This window comes from Metarhizium robertsii (genome assembly GCF_000187425.2).
Source record: "Metarhizium robertsii ARSEF 23 chromosome Unknown MAA_Scf_6, whole genome shotgun sequence".
NCBI classification, from domain to species: domain Eukaryota; kingdom Fungi; phylum Ascomycota; class Sordariomycetes; order Hypocreales; family Clavicipitaceae; genus Metarhizium; species Metarhizium robertsii.
This window is the reverse complement of record NW_011942204.1, coordinates 2,104,239-2,121,686: the sequence shown is the minus strand read 5'-3', so window position 1 is coordinate 2,121,686 and position 17,448 is coordinate 2,104,239. Positions and strand designations below refer to the sequence as shown.

Below are 17,448 nucleotides of genomic sequence, written 5' to 3'. Positions count from 1 at the left end.
GGAGGGTGTGGCCAGCCAATCCGCACCAAGATATGAACTCCGTAGAGTCCCCATGAATTCCTAGGCGATTGAATGCAACACGGGTTCAGTCGCTGAAGGGCCTGCTGATGATTGACAGGAGTCCAACCGGGCAGAAGATCGATCAGATGGACATCTGATGTTCATGACAATCACGCAGGTCCGCATAATGAATGACGTCTCCTCCTGGAGAGGAAGTACTATTTTGTACAAGACGATCCTAGACGGATTACCTTTGCTAGTACTCCGTACGGAGTACTACTCAGGTACGGTGGTTGGACACAGTCATCATGGTTAAATGGAAACTTCAATACTTGCGGGCCATGGCCAATCATACATTTGCGCTATTGATGAAAATGATTGCCCATCACCTCACGTGGAATCCAAACGGTTCATGAGCCTATCGATCTCCTTCTACTGCATTGCCGACGCAAGAGCACAGACTGTCTCTGTTTCGGGTCCCCAGCAAACATCGAAACCAAGGGTATGGGACAGGATGACTCTTGGCCGTTTGCTCATTGGTGTGTGCGATGTTATGTACATGTAGTATGTACTATGTTGTACGTTCTCCGTCCTTGCACGCAGTGAAACTCAGCTCCGTGTACTCCGTACATGTCTCGGACCCATCTGTTGGTGGCGTTTGAAGAGAAAAGCGTTTGTGTGCCTTGGATTTAGGCTCGCTGCTCAAGCCCGTGCGTCTCAAACAACAACCCTGTCTCCAAGTCAGTGGAGGTATTTTTTAGTCATCATACAATTCCCTGGTATTTCCTCTGTTGCAGGTAGTATTGGCTGGTAAGAAAGAGCCCGTTGGAAATGAGGCGGATCTCGTGTTATGAACAACACACCAGTCACCAGTCACGACTGTCTGCCTCCCTGACAGGGTCGCAAAAAAAGACGCAGGCAGAGATCAACAAAGAGCTCGGGGCTGTCGCCCAGCAGCCAAAGAAAGTGAACAAGCCGGTCGATGCACCGGGCAAGCCCGAGAAAACCTGTTTGGCCCATGTCTTGTCATCAAGAGAGGAAATTGCAAACAATAGATGGTGGAGTCGTTGGTACAAGGTCCATTCGACGAACAATCTGAATGTGATAGTACTAGTACTAGTACTAGTAGTAGAAGCCCGAGAGCCATCATTTTGGCTCCACTTACCAAGGGAATTACAACGCCATTTAACTGCGATACAGAATATTGTACGGAGTACACACGGAGTAATCCGTACTTCGTACATGTAGAACCAGAATCAATCCATGCGAAACTATGTACGTCTTGCAGTGATGGGCAGGGGGAATCTTCCGCCATTAAAGCCGTGGCTTCTTAGATGTCTAGTGCATGTCATACCACCCTAAGGGTCTGACTAGCAGGGTTGATTAGAAGAGAATGCACATGTGTGTTGCACGCAAAATCTACGGAGTGCAGTGGTCTTGTACATGTCACAATTTGTGTCTTCTATTAGACAGAATAATAGTATTATAATATGAGGACCACATCGCAAGTTCACTATCACTTTTACCAGCGTCTTGATGAAGTGTACAACGGTTAAAGTACAGATTGGTGAACTCAGTGGTTATTTAATAGATAATTCATTGTATATAATGTTACAAGCAGTGGGTTTAGGGTAGGCGAGTGGCCGTAGCCCAGAAATAGTGTCACGAAATGCACGAGCCACCTGTGGCACCCCTCTTCCCTATAATTGGCCAGCATCTGTACTGCGCCACAGCAATACATGTGCAACCGCCACGCGACATCAACCGACCTGAAGCTGGAATGAGCACGACTCGAGCATACGACAATACTATTGCTCCGCACATTCCGCGTAGCTGCCCATACAATGCATTGAGCTGGCAGCGCCTTAGTGATGACTGATGATAAACTGCGCTTTACGATTTCTTCACGATGGACGATCTCTCGGGCCTTGATTGGTCCAAACCGACGGGCTCCCAACCCAAACAACCCTCCATGTCGATTCCCATGAACTCGTCCTACCCAACATTGCGACCAACTCCGCCCCCGGCCGGTTCAGGACGTACTACGCCTTCGTCGACGTCACAAGCGCCGGGGGTTTCATCGCCATTGTCTAAATCTGCTGCCAAGCCAGCGCAGGACAGCTTCAGCAATTTAATGAATTTTGGCCCCGCGAAGACGAAACAAAACCTGTCTTTGGCCGAACGACAAGCGCAACTCGAGGCTGAGAAGAGGAAGAAACAAGACGAGAGAAAAAAACAGGCGGAAGCGCAATTTGGCAGCGCGCAGCAATGGGATGCTTTGGGATCGCGCACATTTACTCCCAGCCCTAGCATACCCCCTTCCGCTGTGTCAAATGGAGCTGCCAACGACGACGACGACTTGTTTGCTGCGTTCAACAAAGATACCAAGGTGGACAATTCAAGCCACTACCCTCCCCCGACATCACTTCGTTCGACACCCCTCGAGGAGAAGAAGACGTTGGATTTGAGTAATCCAAGTGCTTGGGGTGCCTCGAGCATTCCTACCGACATCAATAATGACGCAAACGCGAATGGGTTTGACGATGACGATGACCCGTTTGGGCTGAACGATCTGAAGCCAAGCGGACAATCTACAGCCCCTGCACAAGCGACCGCGGGGGGTGATGATGATTTCCTTGGTGATTTGGGCAAGCCCGTTGAAGAAGTCCGTATGAAACAACAGCAGCAGCAGCAGCAGTCGGAACCTGGTAAACCGATTGAGGATGACGATTCCACTTCATCGGAAGATGAACGTTCACGGCCACGACAACAACAACGGGAGACCAGGGGAGACGCTGGCGTAAGCACGGCACTCGATCGAGCCGTGGCACAACTTGTGGACTATGGATTCTCTCCCGAGGATGCGCGACGCGGGTTGACTGAGAGCGGCGCGGGGCTTAATGTACAAGCCGCGGCAAATTGGTTATTGGATGATGCCCATAGGAAGGCCAAAGAAATGTCTCAAGGACGGAGCTCTTCGACCAGTTCCGGTCGGATTGCCAGCCCACATGAGCGTCAAGCGGGCGGTTTATCTGGACGGGGTGGCGACTCTGACTTGACCAAGTCTGCGGCCGCGGTGGGCAGCAGTCTGTTCAAAACTGCAAATTCGTTATGGAAATCCGGGCAGAAGAAGGTGCAGCGAGCTGTGGCAGACTTTCAACAAGACGGTGGCGATCCGAGTCAGCCAAGGTGGATGCGTGACGCCCAACTCGGGCGAGGGCACGATGCTGGGCATGCCAGCCAGGATGCCACCGATGAAGCTATGGCTTTAGAAACTGGTGGCAGAACAAAGCCAAGCAGGACGAATAGTCGGCCGGCAGCCGACCGTCGACTAGGCTTGCAGCAGTCGCGAACATCATCGCCGTCGGCAACATCGTCTGGAAACCAGAGCCGAAATAGTCCCGTGCCCCGGTGGCAGCAGACTTCGTCGCCTTCAGTGTCTGACGCTAGATCAAGGCTAAATAGAATGAACATTGACGACGATGACAGCTTCTTTGTCAGCGCAAACAGAAGAAAGAAGACGACCCCTGCGCCAACAGAAGAACCAAGACAACCAGATGATGAACCGAATTTGCTCTTCAGCACCGAGGCGCCGAAGCCGTCGCAGCCGTTGCCCCAACGTCCGGCGCAACGCCAAACCCCACCATTCATGAAGCAGTCGCAGGCAACGCCTCCGGCCTCACAAAGGGTCACCCCAAAGCCGGCTCGACAAGCCCCTCCCATCGGCGCAGCAGCTCTTCAATCGTCTACCAGGCACCGGCTGGAAGGCTCTGCGCATTTCAAGCGAGGAGACTATAGCATGGCTCATTCATCATACTCTAATTCCATGTCTGCCATCCCCGATGGGCATCCATTGATGATCATCCTTCTCACAAACCGTGCCCTGACGGCCATCAAGACTGGGGACACGAAACAAGCCGTCAGAGATGCTGACGAGGCATTGAAACTCATTGGTCCTGAAAACGGCCAAGGCGAAAGCATTGCCGTCCAAGGGGAAGACGGCAAGGAAGAAACCAGAAACATGAAGGATCTGTACGGCAAGGCACTCACTCGAAAGGCCGAGGCCTTGGAGCAAATGGAGAAATGGGGCGACGCCCTCAACGCGTGGGAGCAATGCGTTGCAACGGGCGTAGGCGGGGTGACAGCCACCAAAGGTCGCCAGCGGTGCAAAGACATTGCCGCGCCGAGGCCCAAAGCACCGGCGCCAAAGCCAGCAGCGAAGCCGAGACCCAAACCCTCTGCGACGGCGGCCCTGTCCTCGGGAAACAGCTCCGAGGCAGTCACCAGGCTACGCGAGGCGAATGCGGCAGCGGCCAGGGAGGACGATGAGAAGTTTGCGCTCGCGGATCAAGTCGATGCCAGAGTGGGAGCGTGGAGGGACGGCAAGAGAGACAACCTGCGAGCCCTCATAGCCAGTTTAGACCAGGTGCTGTGGGAGAATAGCGGATGGAAAAAGGTCGGCTTGCACGAGTTGGTCGTGGCCAACAAGGTCAAGATTTCGTACATGAAGGCCATTGCCAAGACTCACCCGGACAAGGTAAGCTCTCGGTCCCTTTTTTTTTTTTGTCGACTACAGAGTTGCTAATTGGTGCCATAGCTGCCCCAGACCGCGAGCACAGAGGCCCGGCTTATTGCTGCCATGGTATTTGCTACCCTGAACGAAAGCTGGGACAAGTTCAAGGCGGAGAACGGACTTTGAAGTAGAAAGAGTTGGAATACAGCATGATGAGGCATATGATAGACTATGAGCATGTGATTTTTTATTTTTTTTTCGATAAATATTACTATTCGTGTCGCTCCAGCAAGGAGCGGCGGCAGCCGAAGAAGGACGGTACCGCCATTGTCGCTCTAGAGAAAAGAAGAAAAAAGAAACACCGTGGTATGCTACATGTACACGTTGCAGAATGATGAGGCACCCCCCCTTCCTTGCATGGACATACATGGATGGCGTCCTTCTATAAACCCAGCATGCGCCTGACACCGTCGCGGACCTTGTTCTCGTAGTCTGCCCGCCGCTCGCGCCACATCTTGGCTGCTTCGACGTTGGCGGGGCTCTCGTCGTTGGGCTCGGCGAGCATGCTCATGACGGAGATGAGAATCTTTTCGACGGACTGGATCGGGGACCAGCGCTCAGAGGCGTGCTCGTAGTGGTTCGGGTCGTCGCCGGGCGGGTGGAGGATGGAGATGCAGACCAGGCCGCTGGGGTAGACTGCTGCTTGTCAGCGATCGCGGGCCGGCGAGGGCGAGGGCGGGAAAAAGGCGCCGTCGCGCGAGGTTCATCAGGTACCGTACCGTTGGGGTGCCACATGTCGGCGAGGAACTTCATGGTCGGCGGCGCGAGCGGGTAGTCCTTGGGGAATTTCAGCTCGGCGGGGAAGACGCCGCCTTCAAAGGGCGTGCCCTCGGGGCCTTGGATGAGGCATTCCCAGTGGAGGAGGTCGTCCTCGGAGACGGGGCCGGCGGTGATGCCCTCGGGGGGGCTGTTTGTCAGGGCGCGGTATTCTTGGAGGAGGCGCCGGTGGGCGGTGGACTGGGCCATGGTGCCGGTGGTGAGACGGGCGTGGTGGTTGGGTCGCCGGGTTTGCGGGCTGCGGGCGAGGTGAGGTCGACGACGGTTGAACCGAGGCGGTGATTGATGGCGGGGCATTCATCGTCAGTGTTGGAATTGAGGGAGGCTGACGTAATTCCCGCCCGGGGGCGTGGGTCCTGTCGGCGCCGATTAATGCCGGTTGGCCGCGCTACTGCTTGAAGTCACCGACACCACACCGCTCTCCTTGTATTGGTCACTCACTGCAGGTCTGAACCACAAATCGCAGCCTTGGAGGTCGACTGCTGTTAATATATACGGGAGCAGGAGCGGGCAGAGTTGGTCAAGGGCTGGCATACGCTTGTCACTTTGAGAATAACGTCATCTGGATGCTGTATCTTGGGCATGCCAACCTCTTGGACCTTGACCTTGAATGGGCCATTGTAGTTGACGGCTTTCATGGTTGATGCCATGGCGGGAGGAATGAGTGTATTCGTCTTTTGCACGAGAGGCGGAGGACTACGACAACCGTGGTGTTGCAGCACGACTGGTGGCTTCTAAAAGGGAGTCTTTCGGAACAAGGGCGAGCCGTCTTTTCTTTTCTACGTCTTCGGATGCGGGGAAACTCGACGGGCGGAAATCTTGGCCTCTGACGTGTTAATGATACTTTGTCGAGCAACTAACTCGAGTTGACGCCAAGTCGGGAATGGCCACTTTCCACATTGGGCAACGCCTCTCGCTTGGCGACAAGTTGAAACGTCGACGACGGCAATGTTCGGTGACTCGGTCGAAACTCGGGCACCCGGGCTACTGTCATTGTCAATTTAAAATGTTGATGTAAACTTGGTATTTTGCGCCGCTTTGTAACTCGCTGACCATGGGTCGTACAAGTCTGATGGTGGTGGAAGAATGTTCTCGCTGTTTGGGACATTGACGAGGATGCCAATGCTGGGAATTGGACCCATATATTTCTCGGTTCAAAGGTGCGGAAAAGGCCATTGTGTTCATGTCTTGCTCTTGATTAGCTCAGTTTCGTACTAGTAAGACAGGATGCAGCAGCAATGTCCGCGGGGAGTCGATGAAATAGTTAGGCACTCAGAGGTCGACGAGAGGCAGCCTTTTGAACTGAAATCCCTTCTTTAAAGTCTGTTAGCAGCGGGAGTTGCTTGCACCGTAAGGCGTGGCGTGCTCCAAGGCTCTTTGTTGGCAACCTCGGCAACATCTGGGTACTTGCAAAGCAAGGCATGTAAACGCCTCAAATATTGATGCCAATGTGGTACAAACAAAGTGCCCAGGACCTGGATATGATGCTGGAACAGGCTCGGCAATCTCTGTCCATGGATGGCAACAAGAGCCCCTGGCATCATTCACCGTGCACACCTTCTAGATGCGGCTGAGCCCGTGTTGTACCCTGTTCAAGCGCCGGGTTTCCGATGGGGACAGTTTGTACCGTCTGCAAGGTTGTGGCCCACCATTGGCAACATGTGTTAAGCGAGGTCAGGGATGTATGTCTAGTGCAGAGCTTAAATGTGCTGCTATACATGGGCCCGGTTGGTTGCTGTCAGAACCAAAAAGTTCAAAAGTTGTTTGAAAAACAGCAATCCGGGGCAACACATCTTGCCAAGACGTAGGCAGAGGGAGGAGGCGGCTCGCACGTTTCAACAAACAAGGTGCTACTGAATCATAAAAGTATGTTGGCAAATGGTCAAATATCGAAACAATTCTAAAAGGTGATGGCTTAAATACCAGGTTGTTATAGTATAGACCTTTATTGATAGTTTTTCACCACAAGAGACCAATCAACACTCATACAAACAAGCATAAGACGTCATGAAAATATATTTTTAAAGTAGCACTATGTAATGAAATTGTAAAAATAGGTGGTAAACACCAGATCGCACTGAAAAAAGAAAAACGTTCCAATCTACTAGTTACATGTAATCCATGGCGGATACCCGAACACAATCACTCTGACCCTTTCTAGAACGTGTCAGACAGGTGACATTTCTTTCGGAAAATACTAAACAGTCGATCGTACGTCTTCTCAGGCGATAATCATGGCGAGGGTAGCGACAGTAATAGCGGCAATAACGCTAAAGGAAGTGCTAGCCGCGCCCGCAGTCACAGGTCCAGCGTTGGTTGGCGTGGCTACAGACGGCGAGTTAGAGAGCGAGGACGACAGGCTTCAAGAGGAGAGAAATCGTCAAAATCCAATATAAGAAATAGGCACACACTAGACTACTTGTCCTGAGGATGGAAAAATAACAACATACCTTTGGGAGCGGTGCCGGAGGCCGAGGCAACGCCCGAGGGGTGCGATGGTCGTGGGCTCGTGGTTCCGGTGGGAAGGGCATGAGGCGCCGAGGTTCTTGAGGGAGAAGAAGCCGAAGAGGAGGCCGGGGGAGCCTGGCTAGAGCTTCCGCTTGGGGCGGCGGCGGAACCGGTAGGCCGTGAGACCGGGGAACCGGTGGTTGAGGCGGGTTGAGAGCTACTAGTACTCTACCTATGACGGTCAGTCGACCATTGGCGTCGTGCCTCGAACAAGAAAGAGGGCGGCGGGATACTTACGGCTGGGGCCTCGGCGCTGGTGCTGGCGACTTGCTCAACCGTGGTCGAGCGAGCTTCCTGGGCGTTGAGCTTGCACTGGTTCTTGAAGGCCAGGGCAGGAGGGTAGGGCGAGAAGCCGTCGAGGTTCTTGCAGGTGCCGAAGCAGAAGTTGACAAAGGGCTGGGCGTAGGGGTGGGTGCACTTCTCGCTCGCGGGCAGCCTGCTGATTCGCAGCACGATGCCTGTTGGACTGTTAGTGACGGAGCCTACGACTGTTTCACGGCGTCTTTATTATGCTCGCAACTGACCGCACGATCCGTGGCACTTGTACTGATCACTGTCGGGGTGATATCCCATCTCATAGCCCTCCATGTTCAGGTCAACCTGGCTGGCGCCGTTGAGAGCAGGGAGGAGGCTGGTGTCCTGGAAGGGAGCCTTCTGGGAGATGGTAAAGGTTCCCTTGTCTCCGGCCTGTCGGCTGCTCACGCTGTTCATGGTGGCCGGCGCGGCATTGACAACGGCGCCAAAGGCCGAGAGAAGAGCAATGGCAGAAACAGAACGCATTGTGGATGCGGAATTATATTCTGTACGTTGTAAAAGGGGGTTGAGGAAAGGAGGCCTGAGACGTTGCTGCGAAGACTTGGCTGACTGGAGCTGAGTTATCGACAATCTAGGCGGCAACAACGCTGGTTATATATACGCATTTACGCCGGCAAGCTGACGACGCGAAGAGAGTGACAGGTGTATAGCTGAACTTCTTGCCGTTTTCGTCAGAGCTCCGGTGTTTACTCCTAAAGCGTGCCCTTGTTGCTCACGAGTAATGAAATGAAATTACCCAAGGTGAATAAGAGGGGCTGCTATGAAAGTATTGGCAGCCCCATATTCTACTTCGTACCGTAATCCATGTCTATATTGATTCAGGGGTATGTTAGTATTCAGGTTTGACGATACTTGGAGTGTTGAAAAGTTTTTCTCGAGAACTAGTACTAACTTCATCAATACCCGTTGGCGACTAAGTGGGCGAGCCCCGTAGCCCACTTGGTTGCGAACGAGTAGTCCGGACTCTCACAATGTCGCGGAAGCTCGCTCCTAGTATCGCGAGTTGGACCGGAAATGCGCCTTCAAGGAGATGCATGTGCTTCCTACAACCCGGACAAGCCCTACTCGTCTTTTTCTATGCAATTTATGTAGTAAAGATGAAAAGTCTGACCAAGGGTATCGTTGTGCAAGTGGATTACTGCATTTGCGCTTATACGAATGTGAGTCCGACTCTGCTATCAATGGATCCTTCAGCCGCAACAAACAAATCCAAACAAGGCCTTTGGAAAACCACCACGAATTAATTTCTTGCACGATTTATAGTAAATCGAGTGTATTTACGGAGTAATTTAACATCCCCCACGGCCGTGTACTCTAGACATGTGCGATGTGACAGTCTTTGCCGCCTCTCAACTTGTCCAGAACAACAAGCCATGGCGATTGGCTCGCTACTCTGCCCATCTTATCTGATCCGAGGCAACCGTGTAGGCAAGGAGCCTTTGGGAAAGTGTGGAACGCATCCAGCAAGGCAGGTGGATGTCTTTCCCCTCCCCGACGGACAGGGTTGCTTGCACTTCTCCATTCTCCACAAACATTGCCAATATTTTGACAGACTTGGGGTACTTGCGCACCCAAGGCAAAATGGCGCGGCCAACAAAGTAGCAGGATCTTATCTGATCCGACGGCCGGCATGTATCAGCTCACACTCACCGTTGAAGCCCCACTTTATCCCGGTCTGCCAAGCAAATAAACCGGAATTCTTGCCACCAACTTTAATGTTAAGTCTCACGCCACGACAGAACCAAATGGGACGGATGACATGTGCAGCATCTTATCTGATCCATCAGTTCGATCTAACGGGTCCGGACCTGCATCGACAGTCATATGACAGGATTAATGCCTCATGACTGTCCCGTCCCGGTGGCTCCTCCCACCCACTCGCAGCGTAAACGAGTTTTTCCATCCCATGGCATGCCATCACGCGGGCGGTTTTTCGTCGGACATGATGCTTAGTTCCGAGCAAGTCATACCAAGCCCGCGCGGTCCGCTGTGGCGAAAATTCTGTGCCGCCGTTGCTGCGTCTGGTCGTATAATTACGTGCGTACATAAGGTGGCCGAGAATCCCCAACTTGTGCCTTTCTCTGTCTTTCGAGCCTTTGAAGGTCCTCGCTCTGACACACGATTTCCCTTCCCTTTTAGCCCGCCAGTATTGGCCACTCGTGACAAGATGCACTTGACCAGGATTGCCGTGGGAGCCGGCCTGGCTCTGGCCTCGGCCATCAGTGCCCAGAGCGAGCCGCAGCCCAGCAACCCGTCAACTGCCAGTGTGACGGACAACTACATGGGCCCTGCTGCCTTTATGTGGCCGCCTGACAGAGTGTGGTCGGGCGACATGGACAACCAGGCGCCGTGCGGCTCGCGTGCCGCCGCCGGAAACAGGACGAAATTCCCCATCAGTACGTCCTGCCACAGCCCCTGACAAGTTGTGCTTGCTTTTCTTGTTCCTCCATCGGTTGATGGTATCTGGGGCCTGTACGATTTCCGTTGAACAATGCTGACTCGTCTCCCAGCCGGAGGTGCCGTCGCCCTCGTTGCCCAGGATGATTACTACAACAGCAAGATCAGTATCTCATACAAGGAAGGTGGGTGAATTTCTTTCCCGGCAGGGCTCGGAAGACGCTTCCCCCTGCCGAGTCGTGTGGGAGACCAAGACATTAATGTGGCACAGATCCCCAGACAAACACCGACTTCAGTGTTCTCCTCGAGACCATTGACATTAGCGATCTAAACCCTGGCCACACCTGCGTATCGGTTCCTGATGCCCCTTCCCGGGTTACCGCAGGTACCAACGCGACTCTCCAGATCATCTACAAGGCCGACTGGGACGCCCCCCACAACCAGACATTCTACGCCTGTGCCGACATCACCTACGTCAACCAGGCCGACTTCAAGCTGCGTATCCCTTGCTTCAACGCCACGGAGCCGGGTGAGGACGACAAGAAGTTTGCCGCTGAAAAGGACAAGCCCGCCGGTGACTCCAAGACGCCCACCACCGCGAGCAGCGGGGGATCTGGCCTCAAGGGCGGCGCCCTGGCCGGCGTCATTGTCGGTTCCATTCTCGGCGCTTGCGCCATAGCAGCTGCTGGTCTGTTCTTGTACCGTCGTAGAGAACAGAAGCTGAGACAGTTGCGGTTGGCTAAGATGGAGGAAAACGCTAAAAAGTCCGACTACCGAGATGATAGATCTGTAGAGCTTATCTAAGTCATGATGATGATGATGATGAATATACCAGTGCAGTTGGGAATCAGGCCTCGCTTTGCGTTTTATGCTGTGATGCCGTGAGGAGTTAATACTTGGACTGGCATAGAAGTTTATCTCGTGTGCCCGTTTCGAATTAACTGTTTCTTTTACTGTCGAGGAGATGGTTCGCAGAGAGCTTCTACATGCTGCCCAGTAAATGCACAGAGGTTCGGTTTCGTTAAAAATAAGTAAAAAGAAAAGCTAAAAAAAAACTGATGCCACCAAGGGGATTCGATCAGGAAGCCTCCCCAAAAAGGAAGGGCATCCGCTCTTCTTCAGTTGGCCTAGGATTGACCCTAATTTGCGGAACCCGGCCTTGCCTGGATTGTCGTTGATGTAATATATATACTACTAGCAACCGTAGGTCAAGGCGGGGCCCGAACAAAGCTTGTACGTGCTATTGCTGGTAGGGAAACCATTCTCTCCTGTCCAATCTCGTCATGCCCTGGAGTTTTCTTCATCCAAGCACCGCGCATTCTTGGCTAATATTCTGCTCATGACTGCATCATTCATTCTTGGTCCTCTTTATCCCTATGCATGATTCTGCGGCTGTTGCCTCGGAGCTCGCTAGCATCTGAAACCCAAGCTGCGGTGTGTGCAGCGAATCACACTGCGAATTGAATCGGTCAACCGGATCGAGTCACAAGGCCGGCTCTCACTTGTTTAGGATCTTAATGTTGCTCACAAGTACGAAGTACGCAGCACTGTGCCGCATACTTGTCGCCCCTCATTCACGTATTGATATCCTACGCGTGTTCCGTAGGCCAGAAAACGGGCCTTGTTAGGCCCAAAGACATATTGACCCTTCTCCTGACCGAAGGCGGTTATGAGCGAGGTTTGTGTACCCTTGGGGGCGGAGACCTGTGATTCGACTCATCTCGGTTTCTCATTCGCATCCTGTCAGCCCCGTGATCCCACTCTGCTTGCTCAGTATGCCGTTTCCTTGCTACTCGGATTTGTGGTATTGGAATTGCTCGGATGCGCTGCATGTCTCGATACGACGTGGGGGTGGCATGCAGCTTATTGCTTGTCTGTCATCTCGAAACAAGTCGTACAAGGCAAAATTCACCACTTCATCTTACCAAGGGATGTTGTGCCGAAAGCTTTCGTTGTTCTGCAACAGAATCTGTGTGACAAGGGTTCAATGTGAAGGCTTGGAGCGGAAAGAGCTCAATTCAATAATAATCTCGTAGGATGTCAAAGGTCCTGAGTTACTACAAGAAAGGAAGAGAAGGGTAACCGCCTTATATATATAAAAGGAACGCCTAGGCCTAGGGTTCTTGCCTGGGCACGTATTCTGGCTGTGTAACTAATAAGTCCTGTATCAGTAAAGCCCCTTTATTGGGCTTTACGATCTGTTGGGCCTTTTCCGTGTAACAATCTGAGCGTGAGTATTACCGCGGTCAAAGATTCGTTATTTGTAGGCGCAAGGGCAGGTAGATAAGTTACAACAAGCAGTATAGGTATTTGCGAGTGCTTACCTCGTTTATTAGTCGAGAAATGACTCATGGAGTCGTAAATATAAACTATATCTTGTGCAGTGTTTTATACCGTTTTTATAGACTTTTATTCCAACTTGAGCCAAGTCGTTCCAATGTCCCATCAAGTTTATATGGCTACATGAACGTCAACATATTCAAGTAGTTCCAAACTGCTCAGTATTCAAAGCTTTCTTCTTGTTGACAACGAACCTAAGCAAGGCTGTAGTCACACTTTTCCACTAACGTTTGGCGACTTGACCAACAAGAACAGTAGCATCCAAAATGTCAAGATGCAATTCCCGAGAGTGTGACCATGGCTCCGCGAAACCATTATCCGAGGTTTACTGTCTAAAATTCACAGCAACATTCATCACAAATTTGTACAATCACAAGGCCAATAAAAGATCTATCATGTGTAGCTAGATTCTAAATACAATGGCATCAACATCACAAACAATATATACGTGACCTTCTTTGCTGCACCAACAAATCGCTTCCACTCTCATAGCTCACCGGTTTTCTATTGATCAAGGCCGTCAGTTGCCAGTATAAGTGCAAGAGACGCGGCTGCCACTAGCAGCACAATCAGTGACAGTATTTCCAGTCTGATCCTGCATGTTTACAATTGTAGCATCAGTACCATCAACCGTTCCATCAGAGTCGGTAGCAGAGGCGCCCGTGAAGGTCACTTGTCCGAAATCGGCCAAGACAACCTGCGAGCCTCCCTCCATAAAGGCCTCGACGATCCATTCGGCGCTATTCTGGCAAAGGCTCGAGGGGCTGCTGTCGTACGTGTGCGTGACCTTCTGGCCAGTCGTCAAATTCTCCAGAGTAGCAACTCCGGTAGTCACGCCCGTGGCATCGATAACCATCTTGATTTGGTCGCCCACGCTCAGCTGGAAGTCGTCAAAGTCGGAGGAAGCGTCGGGAATCCACTCGTACCAGGCGTCGAAGGCGCCGTTGGCGTAGAAGGAGACGCCCGTCTGGAGGAGAGCCTGCTGGCAAGCGTCGCCGTCGATGCCAACCCACGCGGAGGCGGCAGCTCCCTCGGCACCACTCACTTGGGGCACGGTGATGACGCCTTCGACGTGTGTGAAGCTCTGCCCGCTCTGGACGGCGCCGGCCCAGTTACCAGAGTACTGGGGGTGCGTGGTATTCCTCTGATTGGGGACAGACTGGTGGCCGAGAGCACGTTTCGTCGAGCCCCGATTGTTCTTTAGAGGCCTGCCTGGGAGAGCGGCGGCGGAGGCGGCAAGAAGAGCGAAAACAGTTGTGTACTTCATTGTTCTGGCTGAAGAAACGACGGTAGTGGATCGTGTGCCCAGATTTTATCAAGTTGTTGGTCCAAGAATGCGAATGGAGAGGAGGAACGGCAAGAATCGCAGGGTGTTGTTGGAGCAATGACCATTCTTATACATGTCATTTTCAAGGATTGTACCGTGGTATCATAAAATAGATAGTAGCATGTTGTCAATGCCATCCGTCATACTATCCTCCACAGTGAAGCCGAAAAACAGAATGCCGTCCTACATCACGCGCTGTTGCCTACCAGTCTTGTAGCTAGTCTTTTTATCGAAGGTGAAGGGGTTCAAACGAAAGAGACGGATGAAATTTAGACAAATTAGGAAAGTTACAGACGGTTTGAAAGTTTCTCTCAAGTATGAAAAATCTGACACCTTCCTAAAATTCGCTCGTGTCCGAAAACACGTACTGTTCCATGCGCGGCAAACGACCCAGGCAACGTTGAGCAAATGTGAGGCAACCTCATGAGAAGTAATTGTATAAGCCTCAGAGCTCCTAAAGACTCATCGCATCCGGGTAGGCGGCACGTTTCGGCCCAGGGTCCTCGGGTAATACAACGATAGGCGATTGTTCCTTGGTGCGTATGGCTGAAGATCCTAACCTTTACAGGAAAGTCGCGATGCTGTTAGGGCTTCGTAGCTACTGAGTGAGAGTGCCGCACAGCCGATACCCTGACAAGCTATATCAACTCTACTGGAAATACTCATGTATTGTAACAAATTGTAGGGAAAATTCACTTTCCCGCGCTCCCGACGCCCAACCAACTGAGCAGCATTAGTCAGAGTGGCCATATCCTTACGAAACGTCCGAAACTCACAATTGATCCGACGAATTAACAGGAACCTTTCCAGTCTCATTCACGGAATTAATTTTCTCAGCCATGCTTTGTTGTTTATTTGGTTCTCATTGACGGCACGTACAGTTTAGGAATGCGGCCGGCTCCCCGGTGCCGAAACTGCCCAAGTATCGCAAACGAGGCGTCTCATCCTGAACAAAACACCCACCCACAAGATCCATCAGGTGTCACCAAAAGGCTGGACAGGCACTAAATGAGACGGTTCTGGCGTCCGGGGAGGGGAGCTGGATTAGGAAGGTCACAGACTCACCACACCGTATCTCTCATGGGCTCAAGTTTCCCCCCAGTCTTATCATGAGTAAGCCCGAAAGGACCGACATCTAGTGGCCTAACTGTAAGTCATGGGTCTTTCTCCCGTAGACCAGGTGTTTTAGTGAAAATCTCCTGATGGTGAGTAGGACAGCCGATTTCGGTGGATGATACAAAATTGGACGATTTCTTCATCTTGGTCCGAGCTTGCAGATTACTGGGAGCATCTTGCTATTGCCAAATGGGGCGGAAACTAGACTCAGAGGTAAATATCGCACAAAAATTATACGCCATTTTGGTTACGTCGTTGAATCATGTGCGCAAGATGATGGCTTATACCCGTGGCCATGGTGGAATGAAAGAACTATTACCTAAATATGGCAAGCATGCCACGTCGCTTTTAGACGACGCTTGACGGAATGTATGCCAAGTGGGAAGAAACCAGCCAACGTTACAAATATTTGCCAAAAAAAAAAAAAATTACTACACGTCATGAAGTTCCTTCCAGTACCAAAGGGAACAAAAAAGCATCTCCGATGCGGGGAATCGAACCCCGATCCCTGCGGAGCTTCCAAGAGGCCTTGAAAGCGCAGTATGATAGCCACTACACCACATCGGAAGTGGGTCAGTTTCCATATCACGGATTGATGAACGTTGGCTTCTTAATCCACATTAAGTAGGTTTAGCCGTCTTGGACCGGGCGCACGCTTGGCAATTACTAGTCAAATACACCTTGGCGGTAATTTATTGCCGTATATCGGCTATAAATGTAATAAAAAGCCATGTTTTATCAATTTGACTTTTTTTTTGGCTTAAAAAAGCGGGAATGAAATGTCAGTGGTAGTAAGAATGAGGCCAGACAGCTTCTTGTGATACTAGGTCGTCGATATCCTCGTTTGGCATAATTATTTCTCGATAGAGGCTCTATTTTATATAATTCGATGAACAACGATTATACAGAAACTGAATTACGACTATTGCGGTGTGGTAACATGGACCGAAATTATCCATTCTGTGGGCATCACAACATGCCATCAGAAATAATAGGCAATCCTAGGGATTTCAAGATATTCGCGGCAAAGTTTGACATGATGCCATTACTCATGACACAGAATTCTTCCTCAATAATTGTCCAGAGTTTCGTCAAGACTTTTCAAAACACTACAATGCCTCCTTGCTGTACTACTTTTTACCTCGTTGTAATACGGACTATAGCTGGGTTATTGATAGTGAGGGATCCAAGACTCTGATGCCAGGACAGATTGAGAAGCTTCCAATGTCTAGGCAGAAACCCGTTCTGGACGATTTTGTACATCGTCTTGACCCGCAGCCCGGACTATTCTGGGATTGGCGGAAAAGGGGTTGCATAAGCCTGCGGATGTGCGCACACGAGGATGAAATCAAATTCGCATTGGTCGCTGTTCTTTGCATTTCATCAGCAGCTACAGGTTATTGTGTTGCTTTGGCCACGATTAGAGCGCGGTCAGCTCAGGCGTGGATTGCCGTACAAGAGAACCTTGACAGAAATTTACACGGTGCTTGTAAACCCAAAAGCCGGTCCATCGATTTACTAAGGCGTCTTGGTCGGCGGCGTCATTCGATGGAAGCAACTCACGCATGGCGTGTATGATTCCGACTTAGATATATCCTCACAGACAGCATCTCAGATATCGCCACGACCAGCAATCACCAGGCACAGCCTTTGTTTGATCAAACCTAACCCTGGAGTCAGGCAGCCTAGTCTTGGCCGTTTCGCATGCGAGTTGAATGTTGCAATGCAACCCCAGTGATGGGATTCCGCCGTCTGTGGTAGGCTATAAAGGGTTTGCCCATCACTTTCCCTCGGCCTAGAACTTTTACATGAGCCCATCTGCTTCGGAACACCGCAGCTTTAATCTTCACGCCACGCGACGGGTTCTATCAAGATCTCGCGCAGGTCCACTTGCGTCGAGCGATTTTTGGTTTTTCTATAAGCCTGGAGCCCGAAAAGAGGTAGCTGGTATCATGACATCGGTTGTGCAATGTAATATCTCTATATCATCAACAGATTGGATCATGTAGCCCGGTATTTTACGCATACTTGATGCCAGTCACTTTAATACGTGTAAGAGACTTCACAACAGGCGCCTCTTTTGTACATGTAAACC

At 51.4% G+C, this 17,448-nt stretch overlaps 6 protein-coding genes across 6 annotated transcripts; 2 read left to right on the top strand and 4 right to left on the bottom strand.

The window, feature by feature from the left end:
• Positions 1-1,909: 1,909 nt before the first annotated feature.
• Positions 1,910-4,699, top strand: MAA_06205 (Heat shock protein DnaJ; the record flags this gene model as incomplete). The annotated part of the gene is made up of 2 exons (XM_007824203.1): positions 1,910-4,537; positions 4,598-4,699. 2 exons carry the CDS (start codon positions 1,910-1,912, stop codon positions 4,697-4,699), a joined length of 2,730 nt encoding a protein of 909 aa, XP_007822394.1.
• Positions 4,700-4,955: 256 nt separating this feature from the next.
• On the bottom strand, positions 4,956-5,539 carry MAA_06206 (Ubiquitin-conjugating enzyme, E2; the record flags this gene model as incomplete). The annotated part of the gene is made up of 2 exons (XM_007824204.1): positions 4,956-5,209; positions 5,293-5,539. 2 exons carry the CDS (start codon positions 5,537-5,539, stop codon positions 4,956-4,958), a joined length of 501 nt encoding a protein of 166 aa, XP_007822395.1.
• Positions 5,540-5,787: 248 nt separating this feature from the next.
• MAA_11356 (uncharacterized protein) lies at positions 5,788-6,000 on the bottom strand (the record flags this gene model as incomplete). Its single annotated transcript, XM_011413344.1, has 2 exons — positions 5,788-5,829; positions 5,887-6,000. The coding sequence occupies 2 exons, from the start codon at positions 5,998-6,000 to the stop codon at positions 5,788-5,790; spliced, it is 156 nt and encodes a 51-aa protein (XP_011411646.1).
• A 1,571-nt stretch (positions 6,001-7,571) lies between these two features.
• On the bottom strand, positions 7,572-8,638 carry MAA_06207 (uncharacterized protein; the record flags this gene model as incomplete). Its single annotated transcript, XM_007824205.1, has 4 exons — positions 7,572-7,675; positions 7,801-8,026; positions 8,096-8,316; positions 8,383-8,638. 4 exons carry the CDS (start codon positions 8,636-8,638, stop codon positions 7,572-7,574), a joined length of 807 nt encoding a protein of 268 aa, XP_007822396.1.
• Positions 8,639-10,118: 1,480 nt separating this feature from the next.
• Positions 10,119-11,374, top strand: MAA_06208 (cytokine inducing-glycoprotein; the record flags this gene model as incomplete). The annotated part of the gene is made up of 3 exons (XM_007824206.1): positions 10,119-10,569; positions 10,684-10,755; positions 10,842-11,374. The coding sequence occupies 3 exons, from the start codon at positions 10,119-10,121 to the stop codon at positions 11,372-11,374; spliced, it is 1,056 nt and encodes a 351-aa protein (XP_007822397.1).
• A 2,056-nt stretch (positions 11,375-13,430) lies between these two features.
• MAA_06209 (Concanavalin A-like lectin/glucanase) lies at positions 13,431-14,177 on the bottom strand (the record flags this gene model as incomplete). The annotated part of the gene is made up of 1 exon (XM_007824207.1): positions 13,431-14,177. One exon carries the CDS (start codon positions 14,175-14,177, stop codon positions 13,431-13,433), a length of 747 nt encoding a protein of 248 aa, XP_007822398.1.
• Between the last annotated feature and the right edge of the window lie 3,271 nt (positions 14,178-17,448).